Source organism: Xenopus tropicalis, chromosome 3, assembly GCF_000004195.4.
Source record: "Xenopus tropicalis strain Nigerian chromosome 3, UCB_Xtro_10.0, whole genome shotgun sequence".
Classification (NCBI taxonomy): Eukaryota; Metazoa; Chordata; class Amphibia; order Anura; family Pipidae; genus Xenopus; species Xenopus tropicalis.
The window spans coordinates 22332607-22348852 of record NC_030679.2 but is presented as its reverse complement, the minus strand read 5'-3'; the positions used below and the strand labels follow the sequence as shown (position 1 = coordinate 22348852).

General features: G+C 39.9%; 1 protein-coding gene across 2 annotated transcripts in view; it reads left to right on the top strand.

Moving 5' to 3' along the window:
• rnf130 (ring finger protein 130) overlaps nucleotides 1-16246 on the top strand; it is a 134853-nt gene that overhangs the window by 55338 nt on the left and 63269 nt on the right. For both annotated transcript variants that reach the window (XM_012958428.3, NM_001114240.1), the window contains 1 exon segment: nucleotides 15259-15509. In XM_012958428.3, coding sequence (XP_012813882.1) covers nucleotides 15259-15509 — 251 coding nt within the window.

The following is a 16246-nucleotide window of genomic DNA, read 5'->3' as shown; positions in this document are numbered from 1 at the left end:
CCCCCGTTGGCCATCCGCCAATGGCCCAAACTCCCTAGCCTCAGGCCCAACCTTCTGCCTATCCTAGCTGCGACTAGTTCTCTCATTAACCCTCCACAAGGCCAATTTAACCTGCTCCCTTTTTAATTAGGGCGGGAGGGCGGGAGCTTCCGAGGTAAACTGATCCCTTCCCCCTTGGCCATCCCCCATTCAAGGCTGCCCCTGTTCCCCTGGCCAATCAGGTTACTCCTGCCTTTCTCCCTCCCCAACACCACTAAACCTTTTCCCGGGCTTTTCCTCACCCTGTCACGGCCCCTTCCCCTCGACCAGTTCCTTGCTCCGTACCCCTTTATGTTCATGTTATTACAACTATAATGAAGTAGTTTAAAAAACAATCGTCCAACCGCATGTATTTTTATGAGTTCACCAGGATTCCATTATTTGGTAACCTGTTATCCTGAGAGCTCCGGATTACTGGAAGGCCATCTCCCATAAACCCCTTTTTCATCTTGTACTTGATTCCAGTTAAGATATAATTAATCCTTATTGGGGGAAAAACAATCCTATTGGGTTTATTTAATGTTTTCATGTGTTTTAGTGGCTTTAAGCAAAGGTGCTTACAATTACACAAGGGCCCCTAATACAGAAAGCCTTGGGCCCCAATCATTCTAGGGCAGGGGTCCCCAACCTTTCTTACTTGTGAGCCACAGTTAAATGTAAAAAGACTTGGAGAGCAACACAAGCATCATAAAAGTTCATGGAGGAGCTAAATAAGGGCTAAGATTGGTTATTAGGCAGCCTCTATGCACACTATCCACTTACAGGAGGCTTTATTTGGTAGTAAATCTTGTTTTTATTCAACCAAAACTTGCCACCAAGTCAGGAATTCAAAAATAACTCCCTGGTTTGGGGGCACTGAGAGCAACATCCAAGGGGTTGGGGAGCAACATGTTGTTCCTGAGCCACTGGTTGGGGATCACTGTTTTAGATAATTGGTCCTATATCTGTGTTTTGTGTTTTATTTTATAATGAGCAGTTATGATTTCTCTTGCTGAGTTATAACATTTTTTTGCCCAAATGTGACTTAAATTAGCCAATCAATTGTTTGCTTTCTTTAGCCTGTTTGTGTTCAATGAGGTTTGTGTTTTTATCAGTTAACACTGAGTTCTAGTCCTGGACAACTTTTAATGATATTAATATAAAACAGTTATAAGGGAATCGTGCAACAGTAATGGGGATCACCATAAGGCACCGTAGTTAAGTAGCAGCACTTAAATGGCATCTTAATGAGCTTCATGGAAATATACACAGCTATAAAGTCATGCTATTTTAATTCATAAAGCATAAAGATCTCTTTGTATTTTGCACAAGAAGAAACATTCCATGTGCATTTAGGGCTTGGAAAATGGAATGGAGTTTTCCTGCATTGTGCTTGTGAATAATATCAGTGGATTACAGCGATGCCTTTCATGCAGCAGATATGCCAAAAGTAGTAGTTGCTTTTGTTGACACATACCATTAATACACAATTCTGTTACATTGCTAAGTGTCAGAGATTGCCAGTGCCACTATTTTCTCTTTTCAATAATATATTATCACAGTCATTGTCGAGCCTGTGGGTGTCAAACACAGGTTAAGTGGCCCCCCACAAACATTCAGGTATGGGATCTGTTATCCAAAAAGCTCTGAATTGCAGGAAGATCATACCCCATAGAATTTTTTTTTTTAGCAAATAATTCTAATTTTTAAAAAATGGTTTCCTTTTACTTTTACTTTATCCCAAATAAAATAAATATAATTAATACTTTTTTTGGAATCAAAACAAATTAAGTTTAATTAATCATTAAATGATTTTTTTAGTCGACAAAGTATAGAGATCCAGATTATGGAAAGATCCCTTATCCAGAAAACCCCAGGTCCCAAGCATTCTGGATAACAGGTTCCATACCTGTACTAAATCTACCAAGTCTGTGCACTAACTGGGCAGCTAGGGCTGCGATCAGATCTGAATATCTGGAAAATCCCATTGGGCAAGAACTGCATTTAATGTACGTTCTGCATGTTCCCAGAGAGAGGTCCACATGATTTGAGGCCGGAGCCTGATTATATCCACCATATTTTTATTTGTCAAATCTGTTATGAGGAACCCTCGATAGATGCATGTTCTGTGAATGTTTGTTAGGAAGCAGTTGAGAATCAGTGAGGATCAGAGGGGTAATAGGCCCAGTACTACACATGGGTATTATAAGGCTATTCTGAAAATCTACATTGTTTGCAGGTTGTGCAAACCAGCAGTGAATGCAAATGGGGCCGATTTTGTAATTACACAGGATTGCTGAGGATCAGCTTGTACGGTTTTGCTTGTAGCCACTGGGTATATAGTTGAAAAAAAAATCTGTGAACACTTTTAGGAATGAATACAAATTAGGGTGTTTTAAATGCATTTAGCTGGCAATCAATGCAGTCTGAGTAACTAAATTTTCTCTCCTAATAATCAAATGATCTTTTATGCCTGTGCCGGCTGCTTTCCCTACATTGCTATTGATTTCCTTGCAGTGTCGCCAGGAAAGTGAGCAGGTGGTTTATCCAACCAATGTGGCAGTGTGCTTCCAGCAGCCCATCGCATGATATCACAAGGGGACTAACAATGAAATGACCCAACTGGGTGCATTTTGACTATATTGATTACTCTTCAGTACTGCTGGGTAACTCTCGGTACAACTGCAGCCTGGTACAAATAATAGTAGAATTATAATTATGAAAGAGACCTGCACAGGCACATTTCCTTTGCGTGAACTGTTAGCTCCAGAAGCTATGATTGGTGTGTCAATAGATCAGTCCGTTTTATAGATTGATTGGTAATCTTGCCTATTTATGTTCCTTTGGAACAGTAGAGGCTAGAGGGGCAACATATGCACAATTATCAAAAATACCTACTCTAGGGCAGTGATCCTAAACCAGTAGCACAGGAGCATCATGCTGCTTACCATCCCCTTTGGTGTTGCTCCCAGGGGCCTCAGAGTAGGAGCCCATTCATACCTTTCTGGCTTGGAGACAAGATTTAGAAGCACGGAGACTCCGTTTTACTCCAAGCAGAGCCTCTTGCAGCTTATCAGTCCCTATGGGGCTACCACATAGCCAATCAAAGCCCTTATTTGGCATTCCCTAAAGGGTTTTATCATGCTTGTGTGGATCACTTGTTGCATTTGAAAAAGTAAAAAAGCAGAGGCAGTGGGTATATTAGAGAAACATTCACACAGCTCCAGCTGTCTGATTGCCTAATAAACTCAGTGATTTTTTAGAATGGTGCACTGGTGCAAACTTTAAAATGAGCAATATTTCTTCCACTGGCAGAAGTATTTGCTTAACAGTTTCCAGGTTTGGAAAAGCTATAATTTAAATTTTGTGCAAAGGAAAATTTCTTCAAGCAGTGGCCTCCATTTTCACATCGTGAATATTTTTTTCCGCCCCTATACTGTTTATCAGGGCTGAAACGAGGGGCAGGCAGCAGAGTCATGTGTCATGGGTGCAACTGGGTTTGGCGGCACAGTTAGGAAGAAAAAGCAAGGCGACAACAGAATGTGTATTGGGGGTGGCACAGGGGGGTTGTTGTGTGGAATTGAGCAGCAGTGGGTTGGCTCAACAAACCAATGGGGGGCAGGCAGGGCATGGGCCTAATAGTATTGCCTTGGGTGGCAGTTCTAAGAAAAACTATTACTGTTGAAGAAATTGAGACTGCCTCTGTCTAGGCCAACATCCAAGTGGCTCCCTATTAGTGTATGTGTGCAAGTTTGCAGATTCCCCGTGAACCATTTGCTGTTTAAATAGAGAAATGTGTGGTTCACTTACTTTCTCTCTAGTTAATGTTTTTCTTTTTGGTGGAAAGTAAACTGGCATTTAAAAGACTAGGATGATTTACTAATGATAGAAATGGGACAGGGGAAGCATTCCAGAATTTTCAAAAGAGCCCATTCACCTTCAAAGAGGCTGTCGAAGTAGCACAACATGTCTTTAAATAGAGTTTTCCAGTTTAGCTCTGCTAATTGCTTCTCAGCCAGATATTTTCATTTCAAATGGCTACCTTGCAGCGTTCTTTATATTCTTCCAGTATAAATACCCTTTCTATAAAAACACATGGGGCAATGTTCGTAATGGGGTTTTATCAGGACTGTAAGTAGGGTTAGGGCCTGGAGAAAAACTCATTGAAATATAGGATGCCCGACAAAGTGTTGCATTATATCTTGTCCATCTGTAAGCTCCATAGGGCAGGGAACTTTTTCCTCTTGTTTTACAACAAAGGTGCAATGATAGTAGAGTTTAGTATTGAACAATTATCAAGGGTTACAGTCTGTTATATTGGTTTGAATAAGCTGCACCTCATACCATAGTAATGTGTTAAAAGTGGATTTTAAATGGCAGAACTTAATGCCTTTGCCCATAAAAAAGGATAGGAAAGATTAATTATTAGCTAACCAGTAGCACGTCAATCAGGGGGTTGAGCATCAATTCACACATCAATTATTAGTTAACCATCAAAGTTTGCATAATTTATTTTAAAGGAAGGAAACAAAAGGCAGAATGGTTTAACAGTTCTTGTCAACCCTCTAGATTCTTAGCAGATGGTCATCTGCCTGTTAAATAGGTTTTCACCATCTGGGGTCTCAACCCCATTTCAATATAGTTAAAAAAACATGTTCGTATTAACATTTTACTCAATAGCCTTTTGTTATGGGGATTTTCTTCATTCCTGGGCCATCATCGAGTCCTGAAACATTCAGTGTAAATTAGTACAAGTAGGCCAATTGTATATTTTAGTATTGTGTTTTCTCATGCATTGATTACCAAGTATTACCATCTGACAGTGTTTCAATTTGGGTCCAAGAAATATCTTTAGCAGTCCAAGCAAGAGACAAGAGACACTACTTTGGGCAATCTGTGGATTCTGGCAAATGACAGAGGGGCTGCTGTAAGATGCCATAGACACTCACTGTTTATGGTGGGAGCTGTTTGGGCCTCTATATACTTGAAATATATACTTGAAATGCCTCTTCTGAACCCCAGTCTAAGCATGGCCTTATACATAGAAGTGGTAAAATGTATATTAACAGTTAACTCCACCCAAACATAGAAGAAAAGTAAAATTTAGCATTTCTCCTGCAGTGACTTACATATTTAGTGATTAACAGACCTTTGAAGAAGGCATACTTCTGATAATTTATGTATCAACCAATTTATAAAAATATGATTCAAAAATTATTTAAACTTTTTTTTAATGAAGTACCAGCATTTTTGTCTATGTAAAGTTGGGAGGAACACGGGTCAAAAAAAAAATTCATTACAGTAATGATGCTTCATTGTTATTTGTATATGACAATACAACTTGAAACTTGAAACATACCAACCAATAAAGGAGTTGAAGAGGGACCAGCTCAGTAGAGCTTATCTGTAACAATTCAGAAAGTCAACGATCTGACATAATCAACTGGTCCTGGGAAACTCTGGGGAGACAAAATGGCTAAGGAAAATAAAAAATCAGTTGAGAAAAGGTAATTAATTGTAGTGTACTTTTAGGCTGATAGCCCGTGGAGCGAGTTAGTTGCCCTGTCAAGATACTGCCCATTCTGCAATGAAAGAAATGTATTCCAAAGTGTATGTAATGCAATTGTTCTTGTTTAGTAAACACCACTGTGTTTGCATTGCCATCTGAAATTAGAGGGCTTGTTTTAATAACAAGAGCTGTTTTCCTCCCGTCACTGTCAGCTTTCCAGCTCTGTTGGCATCAACCCACAATTCATTCTTTGGCCAGAAAACAAGGCAGTAAGAATAAAGGAAGATAATGTTTTACTAGGCTTCCTGGGAAAGCCTGGCAGTTGGTTGCCTGGAATCCAGCATTTCTTATAGTATACAGGTATGAGACCGGTTATCCAGAATGCTCGGTACCTGGGCTTTTCTGCATAAGGGGTCTTTGCATAATTTGGATTTCCATAGGGGGGGCAGATTTATCAATCTCCCCGTTGGCCATCACCCTAAAGGACACCCTGACTCCAGCCCTGAGGCGAGTTTTTATATCTTTATATGTTGGGGGTCTGATACATTATTTTCTATAATACACCAGAGATAATCAGTAATTACCTTTTTACTAAAAACAACAGCAAGATGTATTATGCAGGCTTTGAATAACACTTGGTAGTAACATTACTAGCGACCCTTTACCAACACTGGGAAAATTTGGGCCGGGACAATAACTCAAAGCAACCAATCGGTGATTAGCATTTTTTAACCAGCTGCAGATAGAACTGTTAAAGCGAAGATTTGATTTGTTTGCCATGGGTTACTGCAGAGTGAGAATTTGCCCAGTGTTAATAAATGGGCCCTACTGAGTGGAAAACATTTGGGATGCATTGTTAAAAGGATAATTAAGCCTTTTATTTTAAAATTCCCTAAACAGCCAGCAGAATAATAGCAGACTTTTCTCCCTTCATGCAGATTTAATTTGTTTCTCTACTGCAAGCAGCTGGACAGCAGCTCTTTTACTGACTTCCTTGTGTAGTGTGAGGTTCTGCCCCTTTTGCTTTCTGAATACTCCTTCTCTCTCTGACTATGAATATCTCAAAGATTAGCCTACTGGGCATGCTCACTGCCTCTGCTCCAATTAAAATCAATCAGGCACACGCAGTAGGCAGCTCCTTAAGGTCTTCACAGTCTGAGAAAGAAGGCTCAGAAAGCAAAAGGAGGTGGAGCTACACGATAGACAAGGAAATCAGTAAAAGAGCTGTAGTTGAACTGGTTATAATACAGAATTGAAATGAGTCTGAAAGCAGGGAGAAACATATGTTATTCTGGGAGCTGCACAGAGTTATATTTATTTAAAAAAAAAAGGTTTACTTATTCTTTAAGTTTATCTCAATATTCATATTCCACCAGTCTATATGAACAAAAGCTTTTTCCATTTCCATTCTACTTAACTGTGACCTAAGCCTGGCGTTCCTATCCACAGGTTTCAGGCAGGGCCATAGTAAGATGACATTAATTGAATTAGTCCTTTTGTTTCCAGATGTAGCAGGAAAGTGTGGGAGGGGGAACATGGGCTGGAAATAGAAAGAGGCCGGCATCATGCAGATAAAAATACACAGTACACAAGAGGGATATTTCAGTGCTGACAAAAACCAGGCCTTTTTATAATACCAAATGGAATCTGAACAACAAAGAGAAAGCATTGGCACCAAGTAATAATCATTGGCACCCCCACTGTTTCTTTCATCCATCAGTTGAGCAGCGCTGCACTGCCGTGCTTCAGTTTGATGTGCCGTGTAATGTTTAATATTGGGTACAAAAACCAGTAAGAACACAAATTATATTTGATGAAAATCCTATCTAGAAAGTTATGGATTCTTACTACTTCTTCCTTAGCCTGTGAACTGCCTCGATATATTTAATTGGATAAAATTCAGCCTCTACTTGTCAGCAGCAGATCTAGAATAGTAAAAATAACATTATGTCCAACAGCACTTGGTCGGTGGAATTCATTGCCATGCAATATGAGACACCCCGCTCAAACAACTCCTCACATCTTTAGTCCTGACATTTATCTCATCAGTAACTTCTAATCTTATGTTTTACAGCAGGTGGTTAGTTAGTTAGTATTCCTTATATAAAGCCTTTCTGTATTCTGTTATGACTGGTGCTTAGTAATGTTAAATTGAATTACAGCAGTGCTGTCCAACTTATTATGTCACGGCCAGAGTGTTTCTCATACAGCATGTTGGAGGGCCAGATTTAATTAAAATAATGATGTCATGCAGTGAAATCTGTGGATCCTTTGGGTAGAGTGGGGGTATAGAATCCTCTGGAGGACCACATCCTGTCTGTGGACAGCGCTGAAGAGTATTATGTTGTATAAGAAATAATGTACCCCTGCTTTAAAAATATATACTGTGTATATGGTCTTGGATGATTTCTGATATTCCCTAATGATAAACCTCTAGCTTTGCTGAGAAAATGCCTCTGCCAAGACAAGTGGAGTGGTGCACATACACACAGAGTGCAGAATAACTAAGATAACCTCTGCACTGCATATCCCCCCCCCCCCCTTTTTTTATAGCAAACCTTTTTTTGCATTGGATCCTGCCCATGAAATGTATACACCACTTGTCGATAACTCTTTGTCCCTCCGAAATTGTGTTTGGCTGACAAGTAACATGTGCATAAAGAGGCTTGGAGTGAGCTTGCATGGATCTGGAATACAGCCATGCCATAGTGTCACAGTGAAGTCTTAATATCTGCCTGATTTTCTGTCTAATGACTTATTCCCTCCCTACCTACCTTGCCCCCAGTTGATACACTCCCTTATCAAAGAAAACACACGGACACCGTTAAGTGGGGTGGAGTTCGGCCACAGCTTTATTATATGGTACATAATCGATAGTCCTTCCATGTATTTCACCTTTACCAAACATTTAACAAAACTGCATAGCGGTTTTATAACCCTAATGCCAGCCAGTGCGAATGCAGTGGGCATGTGGAAGACATCAAATAATACCACTGATTAAATGGCCAAGGACTATCACCCTCCATTTGCTGTGACAAATATTTCCACTTTTATTTATTTATTTTTAATTATACAATAAGAAAAGCAGTACTTTATTGAACTTCTTATACGTACCTAGCCGGACCTAAACGTTTATAAGACAAGAGTGCCTGAAACAGGGAGGGAGGGAGATGCAGCTCCGGACACGCCAGGCAGAAGGAGGGTGAGCGCAGCGCAGGGAATGCCGGGAAGAGGAGGGGTGAACAAGGTGGCATTTTAGTGGGAAAACCAGCTGGGTGAGTTAACCCTATTGTGCACGGAGGGAATTAGGCAGTTGGTTGGCTTCACAGTCCCTTCGCACATTCATTAAGCATTTCAGCGCTTCTAGGAAAAACTCCTGGTTTCAGTTATGGATAATAGTCACAGGCAAAGTCTCCCCAATTCTATCTAGCGCCTAAAAAAATAACCAGCATCCTTACTGACTGTGCTGGCTCTTTCAACAATGGAAAGCTCCAGTTGTGTCTCCAGACTCTGATGGAATATTTCTCCTTGCAGCTTGTCCAATCACAACATGGCTCTCTTTACAGACAGCAGAATGTACCAACCAGGTGCAGAAGTAGATGGAATTGGGGGAACTTCAGACTGAAGGCATCACATAAAGTGAAACTGATAAGAAGTTGAAATATTGAATACTTTCTAACAGGGAATATTTTCAGCAAACTTCAGTTGCAATCTGACAGGTTCTATGGGGGGATAATGGTCACCTACAGAAGCTGTTCCATCAGCTGTGATTAAAAAAAAAAAGTGATTTTATTCTCAGCCAGCATCATCCATCCCTGCCACAAGAAATTGCAGTTTTAGAGTTTTCTTTTTACTTGTAGTTTGTTTTAACTACTTTTTTTGTTCATTTTGTGTTAGTTCAGGTGGAGCCCCCATAGGACTGCATTATCCTGATGGGATATGTGCTGAGGGTCATGTGCATAAAATTGGTGCTGTGTTAAAGGAGAAGGAAAGGTAAAAACTCAGTAAGCTTTATCAGAAAGGTCTATGTAAATACAGCCATAAGCACTCACAGAAACGCTGCACTGAGTCCTCTTTCTAAAGAACCACAGGATTTCTTGTCTCCTTTTTTGTAAACATGTTCTTGGGTATCTGACTTCCTCTATCAAAGAAAACCTTAATTCCCTGGGCCAGCACCTCTCTCCCCTCTCCTGCGACCCCTCCCATAAGACGGGTAAGAACTCCCTCCATAGGAATGTGTGATCTGAGCTACAGAAGGAAGCTACTTAAAATGGCAGCTGCAATCTTAAGCAAACAGAGAAAGTTCTAGGGCTCTTTACTCAGGTATGGCAATGCTTTCTGCAGAATAAATATATTGTTCTAGGTGGCACTAATGTGGCAAATCTATTGCCAGTAAAATGCCCCTTTAAAGGGGACCTGTCACCCTAAGAAATAGTTCCAAATTCTTTTCTGTCGGGTTTGTGAAACATAATTAAACTTCACTTACACTATATAAATTATTTAAATGTTGTTTACTTTAGGCTTGGAATTACACAACTTCAGCAAGAAGACATGAGCCATTTAGTTAGTAAGGAAAGCTTTGCATCATGTCAAAATCTTGTTTATGTGCTAGAATTGTGGACCCGATGCCCATGCACTGGCTGCACAATTAGACAGTGAGTTGGAAAGGGGAAAGTGAGGAGAGCAGTGACTGTGGAATCGACAACATCAGCATAAAAGTACTATCCTGTCTGTGACCTGGATTTTCTTTGATTTGCCTTTAGATCGCTATTGTGCTACATTTATACTGGCAACACACGGCGCACATAGGGCCCTGACTCTAAAGTGTTGTAAAAAAATATGCGAATGCGCCTGGATATCCATTGTTACGAAGATGAGCAAAAGCTGTGTATAGTGTGTTTTTATCGCTTGACAGCGGATTTACTTGTAATACTTGGTTTTCACCTCGACCCAGAGGACATGCCTTGAAATTGCATGACAGCTTCATGAGCTGGCCTCCCACAATGCTCCTGTCTTCCATATGCCTTTAACTCATCTGTCACCATATTTCAGAGTATAATACACTAGACATAAATCACTCATTTTTATTGAATGCCCCCTCATCCTTTATATTACCCTAGAGAATCATTTGTTCTGCCTGCAAATCTGCAGCACTAGGCTTCTCAGCATGACAGATGAATCCTTTAGATTTTGTAATTTCCATTTTTTTCCTTCCTGCTTCTGTCTTGCTTTTTTAGCTTATGCATTTTATTTTATTTCTTTTTATAAAGATTTTCTATGTTGCTGCACCCAGCTATGATTGTGACATTTTAATGGTAGCTGAAGCTGTACAAGGCATGAGGCTGAAAATAATAATTTAGCTATAGGGATTTTACTGTACCTGCATAGTGAGTTTAAAACAGGAGATTCTACACATGCCATGGCAAAACCTCCTGTGTTCCCTAGAGTCCTCATCCTGGCAATGGTTCTCACTATGCCATTCTGAGCTGCTCTTAGCCAACCAGTAGTTTGCATATTACAGGTTCTAATACAGGTTGCATAACGATAACAAACACATGATTGGTTATCAGTCAGTGGCAGCTACAAGGGCCCTTTTCTTTCAAGAAATTTGTGATATAGGCAGCGTTAGGCCCTAGGGGCATTTACTTTACAGAACACAGTGTAAAAAAAATAAAAGGTCACAACTAGCACTTTGCAAACTTGGTGTTCTGCCCTTCTTGTATCCTTCGTGCTCTGTTTTGGCACGAAAAGACCTGTTGCTTGCCCCAGAAATACAGCACTAACTGCATTAGCTAGCACTATATGGGTGAGGGGTGGTAGGGGGAGGCAAGTAGGCATCCCCCACTTGCTGCCTAACATGCCAGTGATTTAGTTAGTGAGCATTAGAGGGTGCAGGCCACAACAGGGCCATGTCTTTACTACCTCTGCACACTGCCAGATCGCTATCTGCCCAATCATTGGGCAAAAATCAGTTGAACAGGTTCGTCTGAGGGCCCCATACATGGGCCGATAAGCTGACGACCGTTGGCAACTATTATCGCCCCGTGTATGGCCACCTTAACACTTGTTTACAATACATTACCCCTTCTGTCATGTTACTAACCCGTTATTATGTAATAGAGCTGCTCACCTGAGCTACCTGATAGTCACACGGGTGATTCTATTTCTATACATAGGGATTCATGTGTTTCACTTCTACAAAACTGTCCTAGTTTATTTGCAACGTCAACAGAATAGTTAACAATATTTCATGCTGGACAAAGGGAACAGCACACAAAATGGTGCACACATTGCTGCTGATGTGGCAATAGAACAAAAAGTTTCCATGAGTGTATTGTGTGTCTTTTGGCTCCATATCCCAGAGTGCCCTGTCCATTTATAATGTTGATGTAATATGTCATGCATTGCCATACTGATTTCACTGTGGACTAAATTGTCTCCTAAAGGGCACACCGTCATTTTGCAGACATTTTTAGTAATACAAATCAAATCAGTCTGCCAATAATGATACATTTACACCCAGCTACAGGGTCAAAACAGCTCAGTGGCAATTAACATTAACATAACTCAGTTTGCAAAGCGCAAAAAAACCCACAAAGGCATAGATGGTATCTGCATTCCATGTTGGTCATTTCTGCCGCTTCCCCTATGAATACGGGACTGACTCCACTAGTTGGCGCAGTATGGGTGAGGGCAAGGGGGTAGGGACTGGCATTTTCTGGGGCTCAAGTGCTTGTTAAATGAGCTTTAAAGAGTGCACTCTTGCACCACTGGGTTAAGTAAATAGCCCTTCTTATTTATCTATTGATACCTTTAACACCACAACCTTGCAAACTTGGCTTTTCTCATCACATTCTACTTTAATGGCCCTTTAACTTTCATTTCTCAGTTTGGATATGCATATTAGGTTCTTGCTTTTCTTTGCAGAAAAGTCCACGATAGCTGCCAGCAATTCAGGTTTAATCTCTGTAGCCGACCAATTTATGCGGCATAAAGCCCTTTCACTAACAGTTAGACCAACCACAGATAACTAAATCCGCTGTATTATATAATAGAGATTAGTGCAGCATTACAGTCTGTAACAGTCTGCGGTGCATATTCTTATTGCTAGTCTTATTGTAAGAAAAGCACCTACAGGCTAGTTCTTTTGTTTCTAAGTATATGACTCCTCTTCCCCATGGTAAATGATCCGTTTAGTAGCTTTTTATCTTCCATGAAATTCATAGGAAAAGTATGATAAAGAATTTTATTCCATATTAACAAAGCGTAAAGGCACAGGTTACATAGTAGATAATGAATAACACCTGTAAGATACAATGGTGTTTTATCTGTTACCTGCTATGTCACCTGTGTTTTTTCTCTTTTCCATCTTGAATGGCTGCCCCCATGGCTACACAGCAGGATATTTTAAGCAAGCACACAACCTTTACCAGTGCAGGGCAATAGTACATTATATTTGATTTACTTTGATACATTTCATTTCTTGGTGTTACTGTTCCTTTAGGAAACTCCATTGTCACATTTTGAAGCTTCTGGATTATATATTTCATACATGCAGTGATCATTATGCAGGTGGGATCTGTTATCTAGAATGCTTGGGATCTGAATTTTCTGGGTAAGGAGTTAGGAATTTGGAGCACCATGCCTTAAAGTGTTAAATATAAAAATACAATTGTTTGCGTAAATAATGCTCTATAGGAAATTGCATTTCTGGGGAAAAGAGAGCTCCCACAGCCGTGCTCATGGCTTTGTGAAATATTTATTAGAAGACATTGGGGCATGTAGAGCTGGTGTGGGCTGGAGTGAGAATTTCCCTGTCTTGATTCCGCCCCCCCCACCCCTGCCCCTAACCAGTAGAAATAAGGCAGGATGAACAAATCGCCAGCTAGGGCCAGTGCCGGTTTTACAAATTTACCAGCAATATAAATGCTAGTAAATTTGTAAGGGTGACAACCTACCGATAATCCCTCCCTTCCCTGACTCTTTCAGCGGCAGATCACCCCTTTTAATATAGAGGCCTACCCCTCCCCACCCATTTCCCCGCCCCCCAAGTGACATCACTGCTCGCCTCCAACCTAGGCTGGCATTTATAAGAAAAAAAAGGTCACAACCCTTTTGTCATTTATATGGGCTCATTTTTAACATTGTGCATCTTTATATCTTTTAGAAATACAACTGTTGGGAATTAAAACTAGTTTATTTTTTCACAAATATTATAACTGCAGCCTACTGCATAATTCAGTTAAAAAGGGAATTCCATCCACCCTGAAAGTACCTTTTGGCAACAATTACTTCCTTCACAACTTAAGAAAAGAGAATTCTTCTTTTCTTATTAATTGCCCCTTTCTGTAATAAAACCTACTAAACACATGTGCCTTTTTGGCCGCATAAATTGGTCTCTTTTGCTAACTGAATGCAGATGGTTAACAGATGAAGCACAATAGTTTCTATTTGATATTCTAATCAGAACAAAAAAAAAAACAGGTTCATTTTGGGGAATTTCTTATACAGAGTTCTGTTTAGTCACAGACACCGGCTTAGGGGGTATTTATAAATGCTCCCAGAAGTGTTGTAAAATAGACACAGGCTAGAGCAAAATTCATGAAGGTACATGTATAGGACCCATTATCCAGAATGCTGGGGACCAAGGGTATTCCAGATAAGGGGTCTTTCTGTAATTTGGATCTCCATACCTAAAGTCTACTAAAAAAAAAAAAAAATAATAATTAAACCCAGTAGGATTGTTTTACCTCCAATAAGGATTAATTATATCTTAGTTAGGATCAATTACAAGGTACTATTTTATTATTACAGAGAAAAGGGAATCATTTAACCGTTAAATAAACCCAATAGGGCTGTTCTGCCCCCAATAAGGGGTAATTATATCTTAGTTGGGATCAAGTACAGGTACTGTTTTATTATTACAGAGAAAAGGGAATCATTTAACCATTAAATAAACCCAATAGGGCTGTTCTGCCCCCAATAAGGGGTAATTATATCTTAGTTGGGATCAAGTACAGGTACTGTTTTATTATTACAGAGAAAAGGGAATCATTTAACCATTAATTAAACCCAATAGGGCTGTTCTGCCCTCAATAAGGGGTAATTATACCTTAGTTGGGATCAATTACAAGGTACTGTTTTATTACCACAGAGAAAAAGGAAATTAGTTTTAAAATTCTAAATTATTTGATTAAAATGGATGAGGGATCCTGTATTTGTACTAGCATTCAGACATACTTCTAAACTCCACATAGTTGCCACACTGCCTCTTATTTTGAATGGCACCTGTGCCCTACCATGAACCTGACTGCAGCTCCAGATTTCCCATGGCAGGTTGTGTCAGTAGGTGCACCAAACTTGTGAATTATTTAAAAAAAAAAAAAAAAAAATTTTGACCACGTGTCAGAAGTGATTCCGACTATGAAAATACTAGATGCCACTTGTACTTGTGTCAAAAAGCATTTGCGGTGGTGAGTTTGTTTTTTTTGTTTTTTTTTTTTTAAAGAAAACAACTGGTTACATTGACTGCCACAATTATAAATTGTAGTGAGGGGTGAAAGAGTGTATATCAAAGGATATTATTATTCTGGTCGGGGAAAATACTTTATTTCCACCTGAAAACTATGGCTAATGTGTGAATGTGCTTTGTAAATAAAACTCCTATTGCAATTGACTTTTTCAAACCTTTCCAGATGTTTGATTCCGTGTATATTTTTGTCTCGTTCCAGGCACAGGGGAGATAGTCGCCATAATGATCTCAGAGGCACGAGGCAGAGAAATCTTGAGCTACGTGGAGAGAAACATCTCTGTACTTATGGCCATAGCCGTGGGTTCACGCAACCAACACAAAAATTTTAGTCGGGGCTCTTTGGTCTTTGTTTCGATCTCCTTCATTGTCCTGATGATCATTTCTTCTGCTTGGCTGATATTTTACTTTATACAGAAGATAAGATACACAAGTGCTCGAGATCGGAACCAGGTAAGCAGTCCTTGGTTATAAACCTAGATGTATATGATTGTAACTTAAGGTACATAATACAAGGGATTTCCAACTTGGAAAGATGTAAGAGAGGAAGGCAAATATTTAAAAAACTATATGAAAAAACAAACAAACTGTAAAGACCAATTGCAAATTTGCTAGGAATAGGACATTCTGTAACATACTAAAAATTAACTTAAAGGTGAACAACCCCTTTGAAGGAACAGTTCAGTGTAAAAATGTATAGACTGCACAAAATAAAACATGTTTTCAGTATAGTTAGGCAAAAATGTAATCTATAAAGGCTGAAGTGGTCAGATGTTTAACATAATGGCCAGAACACTACTTCCTGCTTTCAGCTCTCTAACCTCTTAGTTAGTGACTTTAGGGGAACCCATGGGACATAACTGTTTGTTAGAAAGCAGGTCTGATGAGCAAACTAACTGAGGAGTTTTGTCCCATATGCATGCTCTCATCCTATCCCGACTTGACTACTGCAACCTGCTATTAACCGGCCTCCCTAACTCCCATCTTTCCCCCCTACAGTCTATATAAAATACTGCTGCCAGAATTCTCCTCCTCTCATCCAGGAGAGTTCAGGCCTTTCCCCTGCTAAAGTCCCTATCGTGGCTTCCTATTAAACAAAGAATATCCTACAAAGTTCTTCTCTTAACCTTCAAAGCCCTCCATTCCTCTGCTCCCCACTACATCTCTTCCCTTGTGTCTCCGTACGTTCC